General features: G+C 38.8%; 1 protein-coding gene across 2 annotated transcripts in view; it reads right to left on the bottom strand.

Annotated features, from left to right (window-relative positions):
- The window catches only part of adam9a (ADAM metallopeptidase domain 9a), a 61727-nt gene that overhangs the window by 26421 nt on the left and 21645 nt on the right, over positions 1-13661 (bottom strand). For both annotated transcript variants that reach the window (XM_079897692.1, XM_079897691.1), the window contains exons 5-6: positions 3638-3714; positions 486-705 (exon numbers count right to left, since the gene is read on the bottom strand). In XM_079897692.1, coding sequence (XP_079753818.1) covers positions 486-705; positions 3638-3714 — 297 coding nt within the window. The remainder of the gene's footprint in view (positions 1-485; positions 706-3637; positions 3715-13661) is intronic.

The following is a 13661-nucleotide window of genomic DNA, read 5'->3' as shown; positions in this document are numbered from 1 at the left end:
TATGGGTTTTTTTTTTTTTTGGTAACGTCAGTGAGTAATCCATTACAATAGTCCACCCTGATGGTGATGAAAGCATGAACAAGTTTCTCTAAGTTTTGACTGGAAACAAAGCATCTAATTCTTGCAATATTTTTGAGATGATAGTATACTGATTTAGTTATTGCTTTTACATGACTACTAAAACTAAGGTCTGACAAAATCCCAAAATCACACCAAGATTCCTGACTTGATTCTTTGTTATTTTTAATTCACCTTGAGAACTTTATCTCTGTTTCCATATGCAATGACTTCTAATACTACTAAATCAAATTATGACAATGTTTAAACACTTGAAAATAAACATACACCATCATGCACAAGTATGCTACTGTAACATACATGCACATACACACTTTCGTCATGCAGTCCAACATTCATTGTAAAATGATCTGTGTTCTAAAGCTTGTGCAATTGCTCATGTCATTATTGGATTTAGAGTGACTCACCCTGATTAGATGGCTGCTTTGACCAAAGGTGATGTTGTGGACATGGATGTCTGTGGGTTTCCTTGGTGAAGCTTCATCATCATGGTTATGAAAGTGAGGCGTTCCACAGGTGAGAGGTTCAGTCTTTACATCCTCCAATCGATACACCAAGTGCTCATCACTGGAGGAACCTTCCAACGGTTCAATACCGAAACTGGTGCCCTCCGTGTAGAGAACACCCCTAAGGTAAATGCATATCACACACTTATAAACATATAGCAGATTTTGACAAGAAGAGCTTCTGAAACCTGCTAGAAACTTTAAAAGTCAATTTGATGTTATCTCTTGGGAATGACAGAGTAAAGGTGTATACAGTATTCCTAAACTTTCATTTTTTCAGTTGAAAATAAAAGTTATTTTGAAAAATGTTGGTAACCAAACAGTTGCTGGTCCCCAGTGACTTCCATAGTATATTTTCCTACTATGGAAGTCAATGGGGACCAGCAACTGTTTGGTTACCCACATTCTTCACAATATCTTTTTTTGTGTTCAGCATAAGAAAGAAATTAATACAGATACTTGGAGTTGTACAGTATTGGGACGGAGGCACCAGAACTACAACTGATATGTGCGCTGTAAAAATCAAGCTGTCATTTCATGTGCTGTAGTTTGCGTATGCCTTGGGTCGGCTCTGCTTATAGTGATACTTGTAACAGTAAAGGAAGAACACAAAGTAACCCCAGTTTTGCTTGATGCATATCTGCGGTGGCGCAACTGGTAAACCGAGTGCGCTTGTGTGGCGGCGACGACCCGGGTTCGAATCCAGTCCGTAGTGTTTCCTACATTCAATGTAAATATATCTATTCCTATTGTCTCGATGTTCTCCGTATTAGTAAGTTACTGGTATACTGGGGGGTGTCAGTAAATAGCAAATTCTTAAGCTGTGCCATTATTATTTATAAAGATTACTTTATTGTATGTGTAGCACAACACTCTTACAGTGTAACTGAATTGCAATTGCATTGTCACCAAAATACATCTGAAGTTTATGCTGAGTGAATTCCGCATTTCAAAACTTAAATACAAGAGTATATTTAAAGTGTACTTAAATCAAGTCATCTTTATTTACATTAGGGCTGCACAATTAATCACAATGAAACTGCACACGATTTGGCAAAAGCTGCAATTATTTTATGCGCAGCTTGTCAGTGCAGTGCGGCTGATCGATAGTAAATGCTGCTCCATCTGAACGCCAGAGGGCGCTCTCACGCAGACACGGCAAATATACCCAAATATTTTTACAATACGGATTGTTTCAAAGCAGCTTTACAGTGATAACAGGAAAATAATGCAACCGTTTGTTTCCACTGTACAGCAGATCTAGAAGATAGCATCATCGTCCAGCTTAAATAAATTCAGTGATGATTAATTTGATTAAGTATACTTTAGCACAAACAAGTATCTTTAAAACAATTTAAGTTGAACTTCAGCACTGCTTTTGAACAACTAAAATGCATTTAGTACAAAATTAGATAAAAGTTAAGTTAAAGTATACCAATTTATAGTGTGCCACAAATACATTTAGTTATACTAAAGTACATACAAATACATTGTGCTAAAGTATACTTTTTTTTTCACTAGGGGAGTGTCATTGTTTTTCTGGAGCTGGTGTGCTACTGGCAACTAACAACGAACTCTTGCTTGTATCCTCTTGTGTACTGTATGTACATTTTTTGTGCTTCCTTATAATTCATTTGTCATCATTGCTTTATTTTTCACTTCAGCTATGATAAAGAAACATCCACTCTTGCGCAATGCAATGTGTTCATGCATTTCGGGGGTGAAGCAATGAAGGGAGTGGTGTGTTTGTTTGGGTTGATTTCAAATATCAAAAATGTTCAACAACAATTCTCAGAAATCACATACTGCACCTTTAAGAAAAGGTTACTGGGGGCTCTGGCGAGCATGGGCACTGAGCCGGCGTGAGTTCATCATCAGATTCATCACCTCTGGCCTCGGGCTGCCATTGCTTTTTTTTCTTTGTGGCTCAGGGGCAGCGGGACGCAGAAGAACCTGAGCATCGCCCATGATCAGGGCATTTCAGAGGTAAAGGGTCTTGACTGTCATTATGCTGCAGTAAGTAAAGTGGGTGTGACCCAGGCAGAATACACATCATTCATGCACATCAGGAGGATCACTGAGTACAGGAGAGGCATTCTTTCCATGCCATTGTGCTTAAAGGCTGTGCAGTCACCAAAATGCTGTAGGAGAGCAAATGGTAGAGCGTTGTCCTCTACGAAGACATGGTCAACTTTGATTGGTGAAGGCAGCTATCTGAAGCAGAATGATTCTGAGGCAATGACGGTCAGCACCACCCTTTATAGTGGAGGTGCCCACCTCTATTTTGCGTGTTTAAATGCCATTGGCCAGTGTACTTACACTGGCGTGATTTAATAAGGCTTCGGTATGTTCGGAGAAAGGTGTTCCCCCTAAGCGTCAGCTACACAATGACACAATGTCAAGTGAACCGGACTATAAAGGAAGTTTTGAAGAAAAAGAATTTCTAGGTTTTCCGGATTATGGGAACCCTGTATATAATGACAAGGGATCCCTTTTCAACACTTGCAGTTAATTGTGAGAAAAGGGGCGGGTTTTAAGTGGACTAAATGAAAAATCCAGCAAACATCACCAGGGAGAAGTCTGTTGTTTCACTGGAAGATCGAGTTATGACGATCGAGTAAATGTTACAAATTAAATGGATGAATTATTCATAATAAGTTTAATAGCATGGATTTAGAAAATAGATGGGGTGATTTTTCATTTAAGACTAATGTTAACTTTATATAAAGTTACATATTCCAACCAAAACAGTTACTTCAATTTTATCCATTGGGATTTGACTGGATTGTGACAAATAGACTGAGTATGAGATTAATATTTTCTTGCTGCATGTGTGGCCTTGGATACATGAGCAGAAAAGAAAAATAATTTCAGGGGCAGAAAAAGTATTTATGTTTAGATTAATTCATTTTAGTAAAAAAATAAAAAATAATACAGTATGTACCTTAAGGCCAAAACATCTTTGATGTGTGTAAGCAGCTGTTAAGGTTTTACAGTCCGCTTCAGATGTAACATTTCAGCCCTCTATTTATTTAAAGCTTCTGTGATCTCACCTTAACCCCGAGCACAGGCTGAGTGCTGCAGAAGAGCCCTCCACATCCTCTATGTAACCACTGTAATGACAATGACCCTGATGGAAAACGGAGAGAGAGAAAGAAGCCACAATAAATTGCACCAAGAACAAAAATGTAATTTCAAAGACTTGACTAACATACAGCAACATTATTGTCATTCTAAACCTGAATTAAGCTCACGGTGTTCGCTTGTCAGGGACCAAAACCTAGTAAGAGGGTCTGACAGCATTACTGTAGGTTCCACTAGGGGGCCTCAGTATGATTTAAAATAAGACGAAACAAGACATTAAAATAAGCCAAAGCAACAAAAAATCAAGACATTTCTTATTTTAATTCACTCCCTCAACAACAGTTTATTTTTCTTTAAAGAGCCAGGGTTTCCATGGTCTTGAACAACCTGGATAAATGAGTGTGGCAAAGTCTGCTAGACCTGCAAAGTCATGTAAATTAATTAAATCTTGTAACTCAATGGGAATTTTTATTATGAATATACATTTTTCTAGTTACTGTATGCCAAGCTTTTTTGTGAGTAAATTTTTTTCTTATAAAATCCTTATGCTTTAATGGGACCTAATGCCCCTTTTTACAAGATGCAATATAAGCCTTAGGTGTCCCCAGAATGTTTCTGTGAAGTTTCAGCTCAAAATCCAACAAAGATCATGTATTATACCATGCGCAAAAAGCTCCTTTTTGGGTGGAAGCAAAAACACGCTATTTTGCGTGTGTATCTTTAAATGCAAATAAGCTGCTAAGTCCTAAGACTTAGATGTTAAGTCCAACATAGAGTTTAAGCGATCCAACACAACCATAGTATAGAAGAGACCAGACAAAGACACACACACACACAGAACCAAACTTAAATAGTGGGAGGATAATAAGATGATGGGTTAGTGCACAGCTGAAACTAATGAGTGTCCATGACAAGAAACTAAGGAAAAACGGTACTGACTAAAAACAAGAGTCCGTGTGGTGTGAGAATGTGACAAATACTATATAAATAATGCTAAAAAAACATTGACAACAACTGGCATCCAACAGACAAAAAAAATTGTTAATAATAAAACCCCCCAAACCACTCAGAAGAACTCTGCAACCACTTAGCAACACCCTGACACCCATTTACCACACACTTGTACCAACAAATTTTGTGTGGGAATGCCACCACTCACATTTTCTTTTGGAAATATAAAACATTGGTAATGATAATTCTAAACATGCCATTTGGAATAGCTGGAGGAACACAGTGTCTGTAGTCGTGATTTGTAACTGTAGTTGGTTTCTAGGCATTGTGCTTTGGGATGTCAATTCTCCTCTCTTTTCTTTCATTTATTGGAGTGTCATTCTCTACATCATTAAGACCTAAACCTTTGTTTTCCAGCTTAATGCCATGATAGTGATTAGAGTTAAACAGTAAATAGCTTTGTTCTCTTGTGTGTGTGTGTGTGTGTGTGTGTGTGTGTGTGTTTATTAGAGAAAAAAACCTAGTCCACCATATGCAGCTAGTTACCCTTATACTTTTTGCAAATACTCAGGAATGGCTCATTTGACCCAGCATGTAGGCTTTCAAACAGCACTTTTTATTGACTCATGGTGTGTATGTCTGATGTAATGGGAATCGGAAAACACATCCTGTAGAAATCCCATTGGACATCATACACAAGTGAGGGTTGGTTGACACACTGATTCCCAGCCGCTGCTTTCTGAATGGATGATTCTCCTAAATCTAAACTATTTATATCCCTTTGTGAAAAATAGCCTTGCTTAATTGTATTGAATGTGCACTTGTAGAGAATCTTATAAGAATATATATTTTTTAAAAACTACTTGCAGACAATAAAAATGTCACTTAAATAGAGTACACTTTCATGACTATGGGCCCTATTATACAACTGGTACAATGCAGTGCCAGGCACGGCGCAAGTTTTTTTTTGCTAGTTTCAGCCCGAGTTATCATTTTCACGTCCTGCTGTTTAAAGCTTCTTGTTGTTTAAATAGCAAATGCATTTGAGCACCCTTGTGCTGGTCTGACAACAAGGTGTGTTCAGGCGCCTTGTTGGCGCATTGCTATTTTGAGGCAACTGAGTTTGGCAACTTTGAGGCCAAGATTATTATTGTGTACATAAAGATATGGTGGAATCCGGCTCGTCCCGTAGATGGTCTGCTTGCGCTTTAACCTTTCGCACGAGCAGATCTGTTTGCTCTCTGGAGAAGCGTTCAGTTTTTCCGCTTGAAAATTCCCTCATGTAAACAGTGAAACCGCTATGGCGCGAGTGCAGCTGGCTTTTAAAGGGAATGGGAGATGAGACTCTGATTGGTTTTTTGCACGTTACGCCCAAAACACACCCATTACTCATTAAGAGAATATGCTTTTAGCCCATTTTAGACCATGCGTTAGGCGCACCCACCATTTTTCGTGTCGTTAAACTAGCAAAAGATTCGGACACGCCCTAAGTGCACTTTAGATCATGCGCTTAGATCGTTAAAATAGGACCCTTGTAAGAATTGAGAAATTACAAAATGCCAGATAGTCTGTTTCGGGGCCGACCAGACCCTAAGAGGACAAAAGGACCTCTCTGGAGATTACCATTTGAACTGGCCCTCGTGCACCATCGAGACGAAAGTCTCACCTCCGAGTCATCCTAATCTACATCTCTTTCCCTCTCCCCTCACCCCCTCTCTCTCATGCTCAGATGATCACCTGAATTCACCCAAGAAAATTTATAGTTTAATGTGAATGATTATCACAGAGTATTTTTCATGTTTGGTATCATTTAAAATGTCACAGTGCGACTGGTACAAATGTCTCATTTCCAATAAGTAAAACAAAAGGTAATAAGGTTTTTAAGAGTTGAAAGATAACTGACTTACAAAGGAGAGTGGTCTCTCAAGACAAATGGTCACCCCCCCCCCCCACCCCACCCCCTGATGATACATTTACCTGACATAATAAATTGTTACATTTGATTATTCTAACTGACTTTGACATTATTTTCATTGAAGAGTTAAACGGAATAGTCAAACATTCGCTCATAATTAATGATCCACAGATATCATTAAAACCTTTTCATTTATGGAGTCAGATGAAATAACGAGAGAATACATCAAAAAATGCTTTGCCTCGAGAAAAGGACAGTAACACGTAAAGACCTTCCGCGCTGGTCGGATGCCGGACTTTGGGCCGATTTAGCGCGAGCTTACACCCTAAATTTAACACACTTAAGTACACTTTTAAAAAGTCATAATGTGAAGTTAAATGTACATTTCACATAATTTCACATAATTTTTTATAATCTTTAAAATTCCCTTATTTTGGTGTTGACTAACATAGTAAAGCACATGTAAAGTACTTGATTATAATTTTAACTGTAGTGTATTATTCAATATTACATTTAATTGCAACTTAATCATTACAAATGTGTAATTACAAATATATTTAAAAGACAAGTTTCAAAAGAAATGACATTATATCACAGTATATTTCAGTTTACCATAATTGTTTGTCAGTATAATCAGTAGTACACTTAAACCATATTTCAAAGACATATAATTATTAATTACATATAAATATGTCCTACTTAAGTGGGTCAAAAAACACTCTAAAGTTGAGCTAATTGCATTTCATATCAATTTAAACTATACATTTTAAATTAATTGCAATTCACTTTTACATTAAATTACATTTAGTTTGTAACCTCTTAAGCTTCACGAGGACCACGGCGCACTGAATCATTCTTTGTTTATATTAATTCAAAGTTTTAATGTAAACGATTGTAATTACCTCGACAAACTATACATCATTTAAAAGTTCTCAAGCTTCAGTATTTGACCTCTATTTTATTCTGAAAATCTTATAGTGGCAGTTATGTCTTAATTTGTGTCAGGAAAATGAAAAAAGGAGCCGATACCTTTAATATGAATTATGACCATCAGCCGCTCCTATTAAAAAAAAAAAAAAAAAACTTCTGTACGGTCGTCATGAAAGCACTTAAAATATCATCTCTCAGGGTTTTTAGTTCAAAAGTGTGCACATTTTCTATAGAGAGGAGTAATATTTATTCATTTTTTACCCAAATGCGGTGCTTTGACTGTGCAGTACCACTGGACAATCTAATGTACTGTAATTCATTCATACTAAAAACTGAAGGGAGCTCTATGCACGTTTAGTCCACAAACAAGACTTGTGTTGAACAGCCATATCATGTGACACTCCAGCAAACCCTTTACATAAACAAGGCTTCCAGAGATCGCTGTAACATGCAGATAAAGACGTTTTGGAGACAATAAACACACGATTGCAACGATATATGATTTATCTGTGTTCTTCAAGCCATGTTGGCATTTTAGTATGGTATTTCCATAATCATAGATTATATATGATTGGGCAGTTTGCATCACAAAACAATAAAGACAATAGACTGAATGGATGCTTAGAAAATGACAATAAACATCAGTTAGCATTTTTGAGTCTTCTAAAAATAAAATCCCCTGACATGGTCTTAAAAACAGTATTAATATTCTAATACTTAATATTCAGTATTAATATTCTAGACTAATATTCAGAATTTTAGACTTATCTTCCGATTTGAAATATAACATGGTCAGACATGTGGCTTTAGCTGCAGTGCAATTCTAGATTAAAACAATGCCAACGTCAATTTTATTTTCATAAAGATATTTCATAAAAATACATTTCTAATAACTACTACATTTTTAAGCTATAACTAATATTTTCATTATGACAATAATTAATTATGACTTTACAATAAACTGCCATGTGACTGCTTTCAAATGAGACCATACTTATGCTTTTAAAGGGTTCATGAACTGTATCTGTTTTAGTTTGGGTATGCCATTTCTTGGGATTTTTTCAAAAGTGGGGTGAAGGCTAACAGGCAGGTATATTCTTTTAAAGTATATTTTTTTCCCATAATAATAAAAAAAAAAAAAAGAAGAAGAAAAAAATCACAAGGGTCCCCAGCCACGAAATTCTTCAAAATAACCTCACAAATTTACTCTCACGCTATTTCCTCATAAACTGAATTCTAGAAATCGTTCTCAGTCTTTTAAAAACATAATGTCTATCAGCTAGAATGGAAAACAGATGTAGCTGACCACTGTACATGAATTGGTTGTTCACAATTATTCACAATTTCAAGATATGAGAGAAAAAAGCACTATCACATTTAAACTGCTTTATTCTCTTCCTGCTTTAAGTTATGTGTTAATTTGTTTTAATGTTAATGTTTAAACACTTTTTCTTATGCCTTGTTTGTTAAACAGAAAATCCTATAATTGGTTATTTTCTCTGGAAAGTTTAAACATTGTGTATCTGTGGTGGAAAGTTTAAACATTGTGTATCTGTGGTGCAAAAAAAAAAAAGTTTGTTTTAACATGACAAACAGCATGATATTTGCAGCAACAATGCCTCAAACACTGGTGTGAGTTTAAGGGACTATTGGTTTTTTTATTACAACAGTCAGTATTTATGAAATTCAGTTTGTAGGGTAGAAACGCACTTCACTTAAACGCATTTTTTTTTTTTTACTTGACACTGCTTACACCAACTTTTTTCGATGCACATGATAAATGGTAAATGGTAAATGGACTGCATTTATATAGCGCTTTCACAGACCCAATGGCCACCAAAGCGCTTTACAATATTGCCTCACATTCACCCATTCACTCACTCATTCATACACCGACGGCGGTGTCAGCCATGCAAGGCGATCCAGCTCGTCGGGAGCAGCTGGGGTTAGGTGTCTTGCTCAAGGACACCTCGACACTTGGTCAGGTGGAACCGGGGATTGAACCACCAACCTTCCGGTTTGTAGACAATCTACATGAACCACTGAGCCACTGCCGCCCCATGATGTCCACATTGGGAGGAAAGCTGTAAAGTGTATGACAAGGCAATAATATGCAGCTGTTTCCTGTTCTGTAACAAGGAACTGTTATCAGACTTTCATATCACTACAGTCTCAGATCAGCATTTCACTAAAGATCGAACTACAAGGCATTTCAGAACATTTCCAAAAAGTTTTAAGCAAATCCCAAATGGGTTAAATACGATTTATTCCTCTTAAAAATCAGTTTAATATGGCATTGAATTACAAATTGTCATGTTCCTCAACTAAATCTGAAATCCAACAGGGAATATTGATGAAATAAAGTCTGATTAAATACAGACTTTTGCTTAAGCTTATTTAAAAAAACAAACAAAAAAAAATCTAATTTTATTTAACTACACTGATACATCCAGAGACATGACATTGGATTGTACCAAATGCATTTTGTAACAGGGGGATTGCTTATGAGGGATTGTTTATAAAAATAAAATCAGTTATTCATTTTATAGGCTTTTAAAACTTCATTTTATAGGCTTCTGTCAACACTGCATTGGCTCCCTATTACACATCGTATAAATTTTTAAATATTGCTGATTACCCACAAAGCATTAAATGGTTTAGCTCCCCAGTACTTGAGTGAGCTCTTAATGCACGGTTTCTCAAACTCGGTCCTGGAGGGCCACTGTCCTGCACAGTTTAGCTCCAACCCTGATCAAACACACCTAGCAGTGAGTTTCTAGTGATCCTGAAGACATTGATTAGCTTGCTCAGGTGTGTTTGATCAGGGTTGGAGCTAAACTGTGTAGGACAGTGGCCCTCCAGGACCGAGTTTGAGAAACCCTGTCTTAACGCATTATAGTCCTTAACGTCTAGGCCTATTGCGATCTCAAAATTCCGAGTATCAAGATCAACTGTAGGCGGCAGATCCTTTTCCTATTTAGCACCTAAACTTTGGAACAGTCTTCCTATCATTGTTCGGGAAGCAGACACACTCTGTCAGTTTAAATCTAGACTAAAAACACTAAGACTAAAAATCTAGACTGTGAAATTTCACAGTCTGCGAATTTGTTGTAACAAATATATAATATAAATATATATATACACAGTATATACATGCAAATATTTCTTAAATATATACATGCATGTGTGTGTATTTATATATAGAAAATAATTATACACCGTACACACACATATATTATGTAAAAACAAACTTTATTTTGGATGCGATTAATCGTTTGATAGCCCTAATATATATATATATATATATAGATAGATATATATATATATATATAGATAGATATAGAAAAATAAATAAAGGTTTATTATAAGTATATTAAACATTTTTATTATAAAGTTTATTATAAATATATAATAAAAGTGACAGATTCTTACTATTAAATCGGTATTGGTAAGAATAGTAATACAGTTAAATCCTTAACCATCCCTAACAAAAAGTGTTTATGGGTGTGAATCGTTAGTGGCTCGTGTAGTTAATGTGATGAACTACACCTGTGGTTACTCTGCTGAACTTGAGCTGATTTGAGTTCATACTGTACATCCACTAAAAATCACACCAGTTGAGTGAATAAAAGTTAGGTTTGAGAATATTTCTTACACCAGTGGTTTTCATGACATTTAGACATTTTTATGTGTGGTTCAAATGTATATATACTTTTTTGGGGCCACTTACCTTTATATGATGTGTGTGTGTTATACCTATTTTGCAAAAAAACATTTACACAGTGAGACTTTTATGACGGGTATGCGTCACAGTTCCAAAAAGGGAGAGGAGAGGATCTAAATGCAATTAGAGTTGTTTATTTAAATAAAATAATGTTCACAATGAAACACGAAAAGCAAACCAAAATGTAACAGCTTAACTAAAGCACGTTAAAACAAGACTGGACGACCAGTGTGAAAAAACATAAAAACTAGCCATGATGACAATACAATCGCAGACAACCCTTCTAATAGGAGTTGATGATGGCTATCAGGTGGTGGGAGGAAGGTTCAGTGCCCCTGAGAAGAAGAGTCCAAAGAAGAACGAGCAGGGGAAGAGACCTCAAAGGAGCCGGAGGAGGAGGCCTTTCTGAGGCAACCCCTTCAAAGACCACGGTGGATCTGGGTGACCAGGAGACCGTGGAGCTGTAGAGTTGAGGAGGTACAGTGGATCAGGAGGATGAGGTGGAGCCAGGGAACTAGATGGAACCAGAGGAGGAGGCAAAGCCAGGAAACTGGCTGGAACCAGTGGAGAAGATGAAACTAGGGAACTGGATGAAACCGGAACCAGTGATGGAGGTGTGAAATCAGTGGAGGAGGTGGAGCCATGGAGGGCACTGGATGGATCCAGAGGCAGAGCCAAGGAACTGGACAGAACCAGAAGTGGAGACAGGGAACTTGACAGAACCAGTTGAGGAGGCAGAGCAAGGGAACTGGGTGGAACAAGTGAATCCATGCTGCACGGAACCATCGGAGGAAGGACGGAACCAGGGAGTCCAACAAGCTGGAGAGGACCAGGGAGGAGGAAGAGCTTTGCTGGTGGGCTTAACATTTACACATTTAATCATTCAGCACACACTTTTATCCAAAGTGACAAACAAATGAGGAGAACAACAGAAGCAATTTCACCAACAAAAGGGCAACAATATGTAAGTACTGTGACAAGTCCCATGGAGTCCATGGTGGGCGTGTGCATCTGTGGTGGGAATGGGCACCGGCTGGGGCTCCATGAAAAGAGGCTGGGAGAAGAATCTCCTCCACCTCACCCACTATGAAGGATACATTTTGGACTACCCACTCCACATTCTCACAGAATGTTTCTTGATGACCATCCTCAAGGACCATTGAGGAAAGTGTTGTTTTTTTAAACAAAATAACTATCAAAAGGAAACATGGAAGGCAAACATAAATGTCACAACTTAACTAAGCACGTTAAAACAAGTGTAACGCTGAAATCCACAGCAGACGAAGATAATTCCAAGGTTTATTAAACAAGTACTCACAAACGAGCAAACAATACGAAACAGTGTGCTAAGCACAAACAATACCGGACACTGAACTGATGACAAGCAAGAACTAAATACACAGATGATAACGAGACAATGACAGACAGCTGTGATGATAGTTAGTGTCCATGGTGATTGATGACGTGCAGGTGATCAGGTGATGGCTGATAGTGTGCAGGTGGGAAACCTGGTGAGGAATGCTGGAAAGTGTAGTGCCGTTGAGATGTGTGACAACAAGACTGGACAATAAGTGAAAAACGAAGGACTATGTGGCGAGCAGGACGAGGTCGAGGGCCGTGGGAGGACGGCGCGAGGCCGGTGTCGTGATTATGATGAGCCACACCTGTGAGACGCACCGGTCTCGCATCTCTCACGGAGGAGCGGAGGCATAAAGGAGGAGCGACGACAGTGAAGAGCGAGAGAGGACAGGCCTGTGTTTTAGTTGATGTTTTGTTTTTGTTTGTGTCGCCAGCAGTCGTCCGTGAGGGGCTGCTGGCTTTTACTTTCATTTTGTATTTGTTTTATTTTTATTATTAAAAATCTTTAAATGTTCGCCGGTTCCCGCCTCCTTCTTCCCATAACAACATACCACGTTACATTGGTGCCGAAACCCGGGAGGAAGGAGGGACACGCTGTCGGAGAGCCCTCGCTGCTGGGAGGTATCGCGGTGCTGAGGAGGTCGGGCAGCACGAGGGAGCGTCTGCCGCCGATTGCTGCCCGAGGCGATGGTGCTGGATCGAAAGAAGATCTGGTGGGACGGAGAGCTCGCTGCCGTCCTCCTGGGTCGAGGAGGGATGGCTGCCATCCGCGAGGGAGCGGAGGAGTTGCTCCCGTTCGCCGTGGGCCGGAGCCTGTTGCCGTCGGCCATGATGGGGGCGGAGCAGGGGACGGGAGGCTCGCTGCCAGCTGCCCTCGATCGGAGGAGCCATCGCCGTCCGCCAGGAGGCGGAGGAGCGTCGAGCCGTCCCCCAACGGATGTCCAGTGCCATCGCATGGCACCGCGAGTGACTCTCAGCTGGTTGAGGACCGAGCGGCAGTGTGTCCGGGAACCGGATCAAGAATTTTTTTTGTTTTGTTTGTTTGTTTCTCCTCTCTCCCCTCTCTCGTCTCTGTCGCTCCTCATGCTTCCGTCTCCTTTCCTCTCGCCTCGTC

Source organism: Squalius cephalus (genome assembly GCF_949319135.1).
Source record: "Squalius cephalus genome assembly, chromosome: 16".
In the NCBI taxonomy this organism is placed as follows: Eukaryota; Metazoa; Chordata; class Actinopteri; order Cypriniformes; family Leuciscidae; genus Squalius; species Squalius cephalus.
This window is presented reverse-complemented; position numbering and strand designations above follow the sequence as displayed.